This window comes from Centropristis striata, chromosome 2, assembly GCF_030273125.1.
Source record: "Centropristis striata isolate RG_2023a ecotype Rhode Island chromosome 2, C.striata_1.0, whole genome shotgun sequence".
NCBI lineage: Eukaryota > Metazoa > Chordata > Actinopteri > Perciformes > Serranidae > Centropristis > Centropristis striata.
In genome coordinates, this window is record NC_081518.1 from 38,421,681 (window position 1) to 38,437,536 (window position 15,856).

The following is a 15,856-nucleotide window of genomic DNA, read 5'->3' on the forward strand; positions in this document are numbered from 1 at the left end:
TGCAACAACACACCACAAAAGAGCACGAAAGCTCTTCAAATAAACACACAGGTACACGTGGATGCCAAGGTGTTTTTAAAGATTGTTAGTTGTTGGGTTTTGTGGTTGCTCTTTGAATAACACAGGCTTGAGGTGTGAGCTTAACAGGCACACATCTGGCCCCAGGTACTGTGTGCTAGAATTGCAGATCCTGTGCATTAACACAAACTAAAAAAAATGGTGTTAAATGCTCATTGTTGTGTTGTTTTTGCATTGGTTTTGCTTTATTAATCAGAAGTTTGGATTGAATTGTTAGTTGCAAAAATTGCTTGCTTTTTTATTAGATTTTTTTATATGCTAAATGCCATTTTTGCTAAAAGTGGCAGCCCTGAAAAATATTTTATGCTGCCTCCAAACATGACATGCATATTTTAATCTTCTGCAGTCCATTTCAGTACTTTCCCTTTCAATAGCTCATAGCATTTAACTGATTAAAACTGTGTCCTCCAGACAAGCTTCTGTCAAGCTAAGAGTGACTCCTTCTTGAAGCCTCCTAACTCTGTCATCAATGCTAGTGCTGTTTGGTGAAGTTAGCAATTTCACCCGACATCTCTGCCCTCAATTATATGCTGGCTACCCAAATCAGCACTCCGCTATCAAAACTTTGAGTGCCCCTGCTCTTTGCCCTCAACTCACAAAAATGTAAAACAGGCCTATGTTATGCTCGCAAGGAGTAAATTATGTATTCAAGAGATGTAACGAAGAGGGAAAAATGTATGACCCCATCACACACACACATGCACAGAGATTAGAGCAGACTACCCAAGCCAACTGGACACTTTTTACATTTTCAATGGTAGTGATTAGTGAATGTGATGCTTGACTCATTGGCCCCACAAGAAGACAAGCTTATGGAAACAGAAAAAAAAGTCCTGCTAATCCATGAAGCTAGTCTGCCTCTGGGTGATTTCTTTCTGCTTTGTCTGTTCTATCAATGCTAATGCTGTCTTTCCAGCTCTTCCAAACAAATCACGATTCCTGGTGCCAAAAATGTAAAATGCATCACTTACTGACTGCCACAGAGTTTCTCAATGGAAAGACCCACCTGGGAGCAAGTGTAAACACACAAGGATAATGAAATGACTACACTATACATTATAATACCACTGTGTTATCAGCCGTTGTGTAGTAGCATTAGAGTGTGGCAAACCTGTCATTTAAATAAAAATGGTATGGATTTAAGTGGAAATCTGGCTGTAGCTATGGAAAAAATTGAAATTTAGAGAGATGCATTACAAGATGACCTAACTTTTAATTGAGTTGATATGTCAAAATGTAAAAGATAAAGTATAGATATGTAACATACAATGCTTGTATAATATGTAATGTATAACTGAGCCTTACATATAAAACGTTTTCAACTAACTTCAAGTCAGTCAGTGTTTTTTTCGAGGTCACTTTTCATCTGCCTTGAATGAAAAGGAAAACCTGGACACCTGGAGGATGGTTATTTACTTTGTGCCTTATACAAGCACTTGGCAGCAAACACCACTAATGACAGAGACTGGAGAATCTGCTGAGTGGTAGCATTTTTTCTCTCCGGTGCATCAAATAAAACACTGCATCCAATAATTACGACTGGAAGTGGTTCTTGATGAGAACTTGCATGCAGAGGACAGGGTGAGTGATGGGGAGAGGTTTCACAGAACACAATGTTGGATTCCATTCCTATTTTCTACCCCAAAAAGCAGGAAAGGGCCTAGGGGATTTGCATACAAATGAAGGGGCCTGTTTTGGCATGCACTGTTCTGTTTATCAGATTAAAACTATAGAAACCAAGGGGAGTGAATTTCCGTGTTAAGAATATCCAGTTTCTCTTTCACTGCGCCAGAAAGTCGGAGGAAGGTTGTGGGTAATGAGCTACGTCTCCCTTGGTAACACCATCGAGATACATTTCACCACAGACCTTCCTTACAAAGATTCTATTGATGTAATTTATGTGTTTGTTATTTTTGACAGTAAAAACTGCTACGTGTGATCACAAAACCATCCAAAGGGCAAAAAGTCCAAAAGAATGACAGGAAAATGAAAGATGTGGAATGCTACCAGTACTTTTATCCTTTGAAGAACATTTTCCTTAGTAACAGTTGTCAGTGTGCATGTGTTTGGTCATTAAAATGCGTAAACAAATACTGTTAAATATTATGGGCAGCTGCAGGAGTTTCACAAGCTCAGCTGAGCAATATCCTTAGCTTTCGAAAATCATAGTGCAGCTACAGTTTGAATGAACACTGAGCCAATATGTAGAAGATGTATTTGTATAAGCCATAGAAACTTTTAAATAGAAGATTATACAATTCTCACAAAGGGACAAGGCAGCAGAAACTATTTTGCTGGTAGAAAATTAGATTGTGTGACAGAGTAGAATAGCAAGCATGCAGTGAATAAAATGCTTTAAGCTGCGCTAATTGAGAAAGAGGCCCCTCACCACAATAGAGATGCAGTTGTGTCGTAGGTTGAGTTCAATCAAGCAGCCCAGGCCCTGCAGGTTTTCCACTCTGGATATGTTGTTTCCTGCCAGGTTCAACACCCGCAGCTCGCTAAGGTGAGACATGTTTTCTATCCTGCAGATCTGGATAAAAGCACATAATGAAAGAAGATGCGTAAAATAAACAATGTGAAATAGCAATTTTGATAATGTTATTGTATGTATAGAGAGAGACAGAGGGAGGCAGGACTAGCAGATCATAATACACGGGAAATGTATACATTTAGTGCCCACATGAATGCAAACCATGTATTTACATTTTAGCAGACAGATCATCTATTTAGAATTCTTTAGCCTGCACACAGCTAAGTGTTTTTCAAAACACAGTGAGCTCCATTTTCTTTGTAATGCCTGAGGCTCCACCTCCTACTAAAGGACACTAAAACAGAAATGACGTTCCCACTCACATTATTTACTCAAGAGTAAACCAATTCATAACAACAATCGGGCTGTGACTCCTGTTTGACCTCCTGAATAATAACAACAAGCAAGTAGGTGAGGTTTAGTCAATAGTGAAATTATACCCAGATCTCTCCCCACTCTTTGGAAGAGAATACTTAGGGGCCTTCATAATGACACTTGAAATACTTCAGAAAATTCCTTGTGGCTGTTACCCTGAAAGTGATGCATTTGCTCCTTATAGTGCACACTTGTATACATGTGAGGATAAAGTAAAAAGGGCATCAGGTGTTCAAGGATTTTGTCAAAATGCAATACCGAGCAATCATATAATTTTTTAAAAACAGTATAGGTCAGTTGTAATAGAAATTTAAGACTGTCTTATCCCAAGAAGCAAACACTTATTACAGCATATTCCATTTATTATTCTAGAAACCTCTAGTGGCCAAAGTAATTATGACCAGAGCAAAGGAGGAAGTCAGGTGATGTAGTATAAAGAAAAAGAAACAAAGGATTTAACCAAGGAGACCACTGTCATATGGGTTGGGAGAATTGATGGGAAATGTATTATAGTAAGAATTAAATAATGAAAAGTTGTGAAAAATATATAGATCAAATTGAGAACCAAGACTGGTTTTGAGCTCATGTCTAACAACATCAACTATTGTTATTTTTCTCACCTCAACTCAAAAAAGAGAACTATTTACTAGATTAAAGTGGCAAATCTGCGTGAAAAAAAGTCACAGATTTATGAGGAAAAAAGTGGGGAAAAAAGCAATTTTTTCTCGCAGATTCACCATTTTAAATCTCATAAATCTGCACATTTTTTTCTCGTATATTTGCCACTTTAATCTCTCTATCTTTAATATTACCCCCTCCCCTGGGACCATATGTTTTTTTTACACAGTCCACATTCTTGCAGTATGCAATATCCTTCAATATTCTCTAGCATAGAAATTTGGAATTTGCAAGTATTTCAATGAGTGCCCTATTAAGGGTTAACAGATTTTGAAGGTCTACACGTGAGAAAAAAAGTAGATTTACAAATCAATATTCAAACCTACAGAGAACCACCTTGAAATGGGGAGTGTGCTGCATATACAGATGGCAGAAAGAAGATGCCGATAAACTTGGCCGATGCTGGAGATGGATACAACGGAGTGAGAACATCATGCTGCCTTGAAAGACCTTAACAACAGTTGTATTGTGGTGTCACAGCTGAAGTGAATACTTTCAGTCATCACACACTAACAGGACAATGGGACCTAAAAGGTTAGTGAGGAAGGCTTGTGACAGGTTTGCGGTTCAAATATCAAGAAGGAAGATGCACGGCTGAAAAGCAGGCAGTGGATGGTAAACAGCTGCATGCTGAGCAAAAAACATTCTCAGAAGGTTAACGTTAACTTTGGCCTACACTTGGTCATCCTTGACTGATATACCAGACCTCTGTCAGCACACGCTGAAGTAGATTTGTGATTGTCTCATTTGTAAATATTTAATTATTATTATTATTATTTTTATTTTATTTATTTGTGGTGGTCATTTGTTAGATCTGGGCTACACTCGTTTTAGTACGATTTTATTATTACGTGATGTTGGTAACTTTCTGACCAACCAAAACTGAAGTAATGTTCAAATCGGTAGGTGGATTAGGCCCTGAGTAGGCAGACGGCATGAATGCAAGTGTGTCTGTGTGTGATTTAAGACACACACAAACACATGATGGAATTTCACCTAATGTCTTAGAGTGGGCAGCAATGATGAAAACTAGGATACAGTGATCCATGACTCTACACCCCTGCTTCCAGCGCCCTTGCTCGGACCACACCCATCTTCAGAACCTGGCCTGCAAATACTGCTTCTATGGAAGTTCCCACTCCAGTTGAGTTCTCCAGCACCACATTTTGCCATTAAGATACACACAGCAATACTAGCCACACACTGCTGCAGTGACACAAACACAGAAAACCTTGTGTCACTGATAACAGCGTTGATTCTGCTTCACCATTACCCAAAGTGCTCTGCTTGCAGCACATGGTAGACTCAGTCAAACTACATCAGAATCATCATCATTCTCTTTTTATCCTGGAATCTGTGTATATTACCAGTCTCTCTATATTTCTGTTTGGGCTAAATCTATGTTGTTGTTGTTGTTTTTTTTGGTCGTCTGTCTGTTTTCATCGTGTGGCTTTGTACTGGTGTATCATTGTTTTCATTTTTGTTGTTGTGGTTATCCTTTATATTATTCTTTGTATGTTATTTGTGTGTACATTGTCTAATTTGTAAATATGTTATGTTGTAAGTCTTTGTTGTCTAGAATTGTGTTTTAGTGTTTTGTTTTCATATTGTGCCTCCTAATAAGTAATCCACTGTTCTTTTCCTTGTTTCTTCGTTAATAAAAATAATTATAAAAAATAAAATTAAACTAAATTTAAAAAAAGAATCATCATCTTCAGTTGAAGGAGGGATATCATTTCTACAATAAACAGGAGCTTAACAAACCTCTGAAACTCTCTGATATTTCTTTCATTGTTTTACAGACGCTGTAGGGCATTCTCCACTTTCCACTGTGAGTGTTCAAGTTAAACTGCTCAAGTGGAAAACAGCACCACTTAACTAAGGATTGGTTATCCAACATTGTCAGGTCACATTGTAACCCCAACACTTGGTCATTGAGGTCACGTGTGGGTTGGATGTACACTCCCAAAGAGAATATCTCCTTTTGTACACTTCCAGCAAACTGGAAATGAAATGACATCCTGTTACAGGAAAAAAAGGGGAAAAAGAGGTCGGGAGTGATGTGAGCCTCCCTGTTAGAGGATGCAAAGAAGAAAAGATGACAGTGATGTACTGCTTGTGGTTTAAGCATGCACACAAAAGGAAAGAGGACCAGCAGCTGGTGTTATATGGCCAGTTGTGACTCAACAACAACCTGACTGGGTTGAAGGACCACGACTTGAATTATTTCAATTCATGAAGCCATTTATTCCCTTGCTGACTTCAGTCACTTCATCATGTCGAATTATCATTGTGTTGCCATTCACATAACGTTTGGGTGGTCAGGTCTCTGGTGAGTTTGGAAAATGTTGAATAAAAGAGATTGAACAGCTATTTGAATGCACAAAACAGGAGGTTTTGAAGTCAGTGAGTGAAAAGTGACCTGTCCTGGTTGGAATAATAGATTCATCATCTGCTCCCCAATAGGCGCCTGCCAACAAATGGCTACCTCTGAATGCAATGTGCTCTAACAACCAACAAGGACGGTACAGCACTATTCTATTAACTAAATCACTTATTCAATTGTCAGATTGTCAAAACTGCTTAACTATAGAGATGTGGTCAGGAAACAACAAATGGTCAGAGCTTGAGGCAACAAAGCATCCTCTATCAGGAAAAAAAAATCACAACACTGTAGAAGCCATTGAATAGTAATTGGGACGCCTGCTTATGCAAAGAGCAGCCAACATCAGAGAGGGAGGGAGTCTCACTAGGCCTTTGGAGTAGCTCTCTGAGGAGGGGCGTAGGCGGCATGCTGGCAAAATACTAATTTGACCAAGGGAAGCCTTTCTATTCTATTTTCCGTTTCCAAGAGCTGCTAAAATCCTCATCTGACATCAGTGTTACTTACATCATTTCATTTCCCAGGCTTTTAATATCAATGAGCGAGGGCTCTATTGTTGAGGCTGAACAAACAGCCCCCAATAATTGTTTTTGACTCAAATTAATTGAAGAATGACATAATCTGCTTCAGCTCATAACCATTCCCAATGTAGAAAACATAGAAACAGTTGTGCCTGTTGAATAAATTATGCTAGGGTGACTGAGGAAATGGATGTGTGAGTAGACCCTTGACAAGAGCTTGTGGATTCTGATGGTTTTCAACATTTGTTCTATAAGAGTGCTGGGAACTATAACAAATAAGTAAAAGGTACTTTATTATTTGAAAAAAATGTTAGACAGAAACAAGTGGATAATTCCGCTATGATGCCCGCTTCCAAGTAGACATCCTTTTATAGGCCAGTGGACTAAGATGAAGGGTTTAGAATGAGCATGAGAACATTCATTGTCATGCCTGGCCTCCTGCTGTCGTGTCAGTTTGACTCTAGCATTAAGAGAGCTGCATCTCACATAGCAAAACACCAGTTAGCAACAGTGTGGAGGAGGTGAAAGAGACAATCCACTTCTGCTGAACTTTGCAGCTGAAAATTATGATCTCCAGTAACAGTATCTGCAGCTTAGTGTGCAAGACTAAACATACCTGTGCTGGAGGTGGGAGGATGGTGAGAGAACAGTACCTGATTGTCATGCAAATCCAGGATATTCAGTTTGGACAGGTTTTCCACGCAGCATATTTTACGGATTCTAAGAAGGAGCACAAAAGGAAAATATGTGAATATAATTTGACACAATGGATGTTAATAATCAATTGCACATTATTGCCCATTCAATGTATCATGTGCAGCCAACTATAAACTTTCAGGAAAATAATAGGAAAATGGGAAAGTATGTGTGGAGGGGGTGTGTTGAAGAGTTACCAAGCGGAGGACAGCTGTCTGGCCAACAAGTGTATAAAAGGTTACTTTCCCAGAGGAAACTGAACATACAGTAGTGTACAGTGACTTAATGTCCAGGACTGTCCATATGGATTAAGATCAAATTACATGCAGGGATGAAAGCCTGTTTCCTCTAAAAAAAAATATGAATGGAAACTTAAATCTGAGGATTTCTTTACTATTCAAGAATTGCATATGGCCCTGGAAGGAGGTCTATAAAGGTAAATGTCATGTTTTATAGAAACAAATGCCAGAGTTCATCTGTAAGCTTCTGATGTCATTCCCAGTGATTTATGACTTTAATCTTCCTCCTGCCGACCTTTTAAAATAAAGATCACTAACCCCAAAATGAATGGTTTTTCGATTTAAACTGGGCACCTGCTGGGAAACTCTCATCTCTGAAGCCTACCGTGTAGCAGTATCTAATGTATAAAACCATAGATGCAAAATAACAGTACCTATAAATGAAATTACAAATTCCACATAAACCAGAGATATCAAGCTGATTAAAAACCAACGTGCCATTTATGTCTTTACACTGTCACCTAATCTGCAACTATTGCTCATGAACTGTGAAATGTGTAGCAGAGGCATTTCAGACAAATCTGTTAAAAATGTGTGTTTGTTTGCTTGTGAATCCACCGATGACAACGAACCTGTTCTTCCCCAGCATAAGGATCCTAAGAGAGCTTAGACATTCAATGCCCATCATTTCAGAGATGTGATTGTCATACAGGTTCAGGAATACAAGTTGTTGCAAATGTGACAGATGCTGGATCATTGTGATTCGATTGTGCTGGAGGTTGAGAAGCTGTAGTTCATCCATAATGCCCAGCTGAGGGCATTCTTCCAGATGGCGTCTGGAAAAATAAAACAGCATTGCAAAAATTAGTCCTGAAATGTAGTCACCCATATGAAGCCTTAGCTTTTATAAGATGGCTAAAATTGACGACTTATTTCTTCCCTGTCAAAAATGAAGCAGCACATTCTTAACTATGAGTCAAGGGGTGGGTATTTTAAGGGACTTTGCTGCTCCCTGGTGGCAATCTTGAGCACTCTGCATTTTAGGTGACATATTATTCCTACTGCAAATACTTTGACCAGAGTTAATAAAACCGAACATACTTAATGGCATAGGGATGACATTAGAATTATAGCAGCACTGCAAGTACAAGTAAAACTACCATGGCTCATGGTAGGTATATGTCCAGTTTATGCAATATGTTCTGTACTACACAGATAAAATTCTAATCAGAATATATAAGAGACCAGAGGTACCTGTCCAAGTCGATTCGTTGAAATTTGGATGCAAAACTGTCACCGGGCAATCGAGTGAAGGGAAAAGCAGGGACTGCATTGTATTTATACCCTCCAGAACCTGACATGGACATTACACACTACGTTCAGGATACACAAAATTATAGTAATGTAAATTATCAAGTATAAATATTATATATTTATTACAAAAAAATATATATACTTGTAGGGCTAAATCTGAATCTCAGCAATAAATCCCAATTCCATAATATTTGCCAACTGATTACCATATGTACCTGCTGGCTTGGCAAGGCTTAAGGCATTACAGTAGCTAGTGGCCCCTGCACTGCGGGTTGGTTTCCCAGATCTGTCTCTTGCATCTTGTGTAGCATATGAAACTGCATCCAGACCACCTTGAGCACCACATGCTAGTGGTACAAGATTATGTAAAGTGGAATCTGTAGAGTCACTGGCAAAGGAAGGCACCGGAGGTGTCTGGACAAGTCTTCTGCAAGCATGCAACCTAGCTTCTACAGAGGGTATGGTATAGTGAAACAAAGTGTGCAAGCAGTCCATTAAGATTATTTACACATCTTTCGCATTAATGTGTGCATATGAGTTGATTAGGTCAAGCTTACCTGGGATAGAAAGATTAATGGATTGGGTAGTATTCATGTTTTTTTCTTTTACAAAATCTTGAGAGTCAGTCTGTAAAACAGTAGATATGATTATCTGTGAAGCGCACATTGGAAAGTCTAGGCTGTTAACCGTGAAAGTCTTTCAGTGTTTTCTATGTAATTCACATAGACTGTATAACTCACCATCCTCTGGGATCTCTCAGGCACTAGTGATTTGACAGTTGTAAGGTGCAACTTGCAGCTGTTGACCTGCGAAAATATTTTACCAATAGATCATCTGTGTTGCGTAAAACATGTCATAACCTGCTTATTCAATCAATCAGTCAGCTTAACTAAAGACCGAGTGTCCAGATAAAAGACACTTAACTCTATGGAGTCTAGGGCTATTTTCTCAATTTTTGAATCCTTCTCATCCTGCCTGTATACACCGCTTTAAAAAAAATTTTAAATTCCATGTTGGTATATTTTTTCAGCACAACCTCACCTATATGACCTAATTATTTCATCCCGACTTACTGGATCAACATTCTGAACCAAAAAGAAACAAAGAAAAACCAACATAAATGTGATCTTAAATCATTTTTTTAAAACTTCCAAAACACTATCATGCTCAATGAAGAACTTTAAATGTTGCAAATGTGAACAAAGGTTGCAAATATAACATAAGAGGCTTACATCCAGTTCTGTATTTTTATACTAAATATATTTGACCTTGTCTCCAGTTTTACTTGGTATATCATCATCAAACTGAAACTGGCCTCATGGAGTTTACAGCCAGAACTTTAGAGGTAAATTGCTGCTTTGTTTTCTAGTCTGGATGTGATGAAGAAGTCATGCTTTGGTGCTTTTGGAGACTCCAGACGCTTAATAGAATACATTACATATTAAAGAACAATAAAAAGAATGGTTTAAAAGAATGTCAGTTACCTACAAAACACAACTATGCCAATGTCTGTAACAGTTAACGTCAGGATTGGTAGCGTGGAGTACTTAAGTTTGTTTGATAAGCCCAGAATCATTAAGCAGGCATCAAGTTTCTTTGAAAGGTTTTTAAGTATTGACTCTTCATCAAGGTCTAAATTTAGCATTTAACGATAGCTAGTTAGGCTAACGTTAACTTCATCTAAGTCTGAAGCTGAAGCTTTTATTGGCTAACGTTAGCCTATAGAGCATTATGTTGAAAGTGATATTTACCATAGGAGTGAGAAACACCCATCTGTCGTTGGGTTTCTGAGAACGCACCGTTTTGCCCTCAGTTCGTTCCGGCTCCATTTAACGTCCGCCAATGTTTGCTAAACTGAACACCAACGTTAGCGAAAAAAGCTCTATCTCATTAACTATACCCTTACTATCTCCATGAGTATTCAAAAGGAGTAGGTGAGCTCATTTGCAACTGTACAATATGAGCTATTTGTAGAATTTAGCGTTATGTTTGCTGTTTCAGCAGGTATTCATCTTTACCACACACAACAAACCTCCCCGGAGACAAGCGCCGTTGCCATGGCAACGACTGGCGTTGCCTGGTTACGTTCACTTCCCGTGTCACGAAAAAAGCAGTCCGTAGCGAAACTCGTCCTGAAATTGTTTTTTGTTTTGTTTTATTTTAGCCAAATGTGGGTTAAATTTGGTTAAAAGCTTAATTGGTGGGAATGCTGGAGGCACTGGTTTTATTCAGCTTTTCATTCATAGAAATCACACTACCTCCCCGTTTTCCAACAACCCCTTACTACTTAAAATTCGTGTTTCTACCATAGACTGTATAAAATAGGTTTCTACTACTACTTCTTCTGATACATTCAGACAAACAATACAGAGAAGCATAATCTCTTCAATGAACAAAGATATTCCACTTTTTTGTATAAATTATTGGTATTATTCAACTTTTCATTGTATTTTTTCTTAATTCTACCAATCCCAATTTTCAAACTATTCCTACTTCTTCTGACACATTCCAGGCAGCATCCAGCATTTAGACCACAATTTCTTCAGAAATTGCATTCTCTAGTTAGGATGTATTATTACATAATATTGTGACTTTGCCATATAGAAGAGATATGTTTCATAGTCTTGCTTTAAAAGTCTGTATTTTAGTGTATGTTGTGTTTTAAGATAGCAAGTGTAGTCTGCTGTAATGTAGAGACGGAAAAACTCATATTAACACCAGAGTCCACTGTCAGGTCAAGCTGGCCATGTTTATTAAGCCTTGTTTTTACATCAAGCTGAAGATAATTCTCAGTTCAAGGGTATGTCAGCCAATCGCACATGCCCACAGAGTACGCCTACTTCTGAGTAAATGCAGCAGAAAAACAAATGGTCTGATGTACATAGTGGCCTCAGTAAATATTGGCCCCTGCTAGGGTCAGTCACATTTACTTTTGAGATGTGGGTGCAGTCAGTTTTTTCCAGCAACACAGACAAACTTCAGTAATCATATTATATAAAGAATAAAGTTACATAGACCTACAGTTTGTGAGTAAAATATTGGTGTTTTTTGCAACTATTCAGTCAAATTCATCCTGACAAAATCACAATCTTGGTGGAGTCAAAATAGTAATGACAAGACATCTGAATATGATAAAGCAACTAGAACCAACTAGTAGGCAACACTACAAAACAATAGAGCTGTATCACTAAACAGAGAACTATATTTGTAGAGATACAAATGAAACATATTGCATGCGCGTTTCCCATCCCAATTGTGAACATAATTGAATGGAAACACCTCAAAATCAAGTAATTTCTTGTACCTGCACCTGTGAACATTTCAATTTTACTCGCTCTCTGCTCCTATTTTTTACCCTTGATAAAATCGACATAATGCTGAGGAAAGAGATTGCTGTCATAATGACCACAAGAACATTGACAATGGACCTTTCTCACAGTGAACATTTTGTCATTGCAGGGAAAAGCACAGGTGCAACAAATAACGTTAATGATGGCTCTGTTCCAATTAGGTGTGTCAGTAAGCAATGGCATAGTGAGTCACTTGCATTTCTCAAATATCTGGAAATTATTCACTGCTGAATTATTTTTGCCATTAGCTTCCAGTTCAGTATGTCTCAAAATCTACTGAGATTCTTGCTTCAGTTGGTGCAGATTAATCCAAAGATCTCTTTTGTAGACGTTGCATTAGGTGCCAACAGAAATAAGGTAATATAAATAGTGCACTACGTGTATTGAATTAAATGTGTAAAACTAACAACCTGGTATCTAAAAATAGACCTTACTCCTGCTCAGATGTTTGACTTGTCAGCACCAAAGGCATAGGTGTACCTAATAAGATGAATGACTCATGATTATAACTATTCAAAATGTGAGAAATTATCATTTTTGCTGTAAATTCAACGTTGTGAATTATTTGTCATGTCATTGATGACACCCATACCCATTAAATCTCAGTCAGTAACACCACCAAAAACCAAATGTGATAAAATAGATTGCGTTGTGTATTTTCAGCCTTTTTAATCTGGCAGTAATGAGCGGTTGCTCAGAGAACACAAGTCCAGATTCATCAAAGGGACATCCCACACACTGCCTGTCACAACCTATTCATGAAGCATGAAGCTGACACATATTATGGGAGTTGATCATCAACACGTTGTATGACAGGCCATGTTGAAAAAGTACAATTCTAGTTATGTATAGATAAATAGCTTTTCTATAAACGTACAGTAGATCTGTCTCTGTCAAACAAGATTCCCAGAAGAAAGACACAGAGTCAGTAAACTGTGTTATTCCTGTAAGTGTCCCCTTTTAGTGTATTTTTCTTATTTTATTTCACTTTTAATGTCACTCATTACAGTATGAATTTTTTCTTGAAGTTGAACCCAGTGAGGACTGGATGACATGTGGACTCCAGAAACATACACACATCGATTCTGAGTCTGGTGTTAGAAAAAACACCAGGAAATCATGAGAAATGCAGAAATAAACACGGTGCGTACCAGCAATGCTGATTTGTTGGCAGCAGCACAGCATGAAACCTGCTTTCGCTGACGCACGACTTGTAGATGTTGAAACAGGAAGAGTATTTGTAAACATATTCTCACTCAAATAAAATAAAAAATATGGAAGCAGAATTACGCTAATAGGTGATATACATAGATGTTTTCTACCATCTGGCAGTGAGCATGTGCATGTGTTTGGGAGAGAGAGCACTCTGGATATTCCTGTTTATCTTTTTATCAAGCATTTTTATTTAGTTTATCCAACTGAAAATATTTATGCCACTCACAGTCAGAGGTTAAAAAAAAATTGATGACTTGATTATTATTTATGAAACACCCTGTATATAAGAGACTCAAGGTGAAGCCAGGGTGGTTGTGACACTGTGTTAAATGCACTTAATAAGTTCACACACATGAAGCATGAATAATATTTTTATTGTAATTTTTATTTTTATATTAGATTTTTAGTTAAACAAGTTAATTATATCTATTGTAATTATGAATTCACATGCACTGTTATGGTTGCAAGAGGTGGGGGTTGCAAACACTAGCTCACAGCTTTACAACCATCCCCCAAAAAAACAGTCAGGAAGGGGAAAACAGATTGGTTGCCAAGGCTCCTTCCATCTGCCATGCCACACCGTATCAGTAATATCAAGCTTTACAAAGACAAAGAGAGGAGGGCTTCTGTGAGTGGAAAGTCAAAGTAGTGGAGTGTTGTAACAATTCATTATTAAAAGATCACAGCGTGGGCCTTATGTCACCAAAGTCCCTGTTGTGAGCTGCTGTAACTGTTGCTCAGAACAACAATTACTACAACTATGCAAGTGGTATGGCAGGTTTTTCACGGTGGAACCTAATGAGCATCTAGCACCAGTACCTCACAAAGGAACTGGTGTACTGTTCATTCAGGCTTCATCATTCTGTTGGGTGGATAATCTGTTGTGTTTAAACCTCTATTGATAATGTACACATTAAATTAGTGCTTTTTGCAGTGCGAAAACAAGACGCTACAGCAATGCTAACAGCTCTGTGAGACTTGGAACTAAATGCTAACAGGGTCAACATGAAATGGCTTACATGCTGATGTTTATCAGGTAGAATATGTTTACCATCTTGGTTTGCTGTGTTGGTATGCTAACATTCATACCAATCAGTAGGCAACCTTCGTCCTAAAAAGTTAAATCTGTCAACTCTTTTTACTTAATTCTGGTTTTATTTTGTATTTCAGGATGGTATTTTATTTTCTGGTTTGTTGACTCTGGTTGGCTGAGGAGCGCGAGACAGACGACACAGCTGAGGATCATTGACTGCAATCAACAGCAGCTTATATTCCCCTGCTCTTCCCTCTGCCAGATTGTCTTTGCTACACCAGTGGTAGATTGGCCTCTTAAGTATCATTCCTGCGTACCAAACTTTTCCAATGTTTTGTCTCTGTGGTAACACATGCTCTTTTGTTCTTTTTTCCAGTGCCTCTAACTACTTCTGCACTGCACCTCTGTACACCGCCAGCCCCATGCATTGCTACTCAGCTTCAACTCCACAGACTGTCCTTCCCCCTTGAGCCCTTTGTTTATCAAAAGTTTATTAAAACCTCTGTTTCCATCTCCTTTACTCAAGTCTCTGCTTTTGGGTTCCTCATTTACTTGACACCACAAAATCAACATGGAAGTGCTTTAAACCTGCATTATTTCTAATGGCCAGCAGGGGGCGACTCCACCTGTTTTAAACCCTAACCTCAGGAAACATTCTCATAACTAATGTATGGTCTCAATCACTATTTCAATACTGCATGCTGTTCATTTAGTAAAATATGGTTGAATGTAAAGTAAAATAGAAGATAGGTAGTAGGGTATGGTATTGGGCATGGCTACCACATGATGGTAAATGGCTTCCTCTGCGCACTCTGGCGCAATCTTAGATCTTTGACCCTTTCACAGTGTGTTTTCAGTTCATGCAAGGTAATGTCTTGTTCACGTTTAGCTGTACTAAAAGACACTGAGGAGTCGAGCTTGCTAGCACTAGCGATGATGATGTAACATAATTCTGGCTCCCAATCTGTTCTGTCCATGAGAATACGTTGAGGAAATATACACACACACTTTACACTCCTGGCCCAATTTGGTGTCATGGCTGTTGTGATCCCATCACAAGATGGTTAATTTAATTTTCATACAACAGGTTGATTTATATATCTTAATTTAATCTGGCTGTATTTGTCTTCTGCAGATAAAAGTCCTTAGACATCTACTACACTCATCCATAGAATTATAATAGAATAACTCTGATTCTCTGGCCTCATCTAAGAAGATTCCTCCTCTGACTGGATTTAAATAAGACATCAAGTTTATTTGACTAAGCTAATAAAAACTATATATATATAAACTGTACCAAGCAGTCCTCCTGAAAAGCATATAAAGGACAAGAGAAAGGAAATTTAAAAAAGTGGGGAAATCCTCTAAATATAAATCCTGAGGAGAAGCAATTCACAGAGAGATTCTCCTTGGAGGGTTGATGATGCAACAGGAGCCAGAA

General features: G+C 38.2%; 1 protein-coding gene and 1 long non-coding RNA gene across 3 annotated transcripts in view; one reads left to right on the forward strand and one right to left on the reverse strand.

The window, feature by feature from the left end:
- LOC131987320 (leucine-rich repeat-containing protein 49) overlaps positions 1-10,837 on the reverse strand; it is a 35,080-nt gene extending 24,243 nt beyond the window's left edge. The window contains exons 1-8 of one of the 2 annotated variants that reach the window (XM_059352492.1): positions 10,569-10,837; positions 9,558-9,623; positions 9,375-9,444; positions 9,033-9,266; positions 8,758-8,857; positions 8,136-8,339; positions 7,222-7,288; positions 2,468-2,611 (exon numbers count right to left, since the gene is read on the reverse strand). In XM_059352492.1, coding sequence (XP_059208475.1) covers positions 2,468-2,611; positions 7,222-7,288; positions 8,136-8,339; positions 8,758-8,857; positions 9,033-9,266; positions 9,375-9,444; positions 9,558-9,623; positions 10,569-10,646 — 963 coding nt within the window. In that variant the 5' untranslated portion in view covers positions 10,647-10,837. The remainder of the gene's footprint in view (positions 1-2,467; positions 2,612-7,221; positions 7,289-8,135; positions 8,340-8,757; positions 8,858-9,032; positions 9,267-9,374; positions 9,445-9,557; positions 9,624-10,568) is intronic. The other variant, XM_059352493.1, reaches the window with a different exon arrangement.
- Positions 10,838-13,885: 3,048 nt separating this feature from the next.
- LOC131992355 (uncharacterized) lies at positions 13,886-14,918 on the forward strand. Its single transcript, XR_009396212.1, has 3 exons — positions 13,886-14,418; positions 14,553-14,698; positions 14,792-14,918. It is a non-coding gene; the product is annotated as an uncharacterized LOC131992355 (long non-coding RNA).
- The last annotated feature ends 938 nt before the right edge of the window (positions 14,919-15,856 follow it).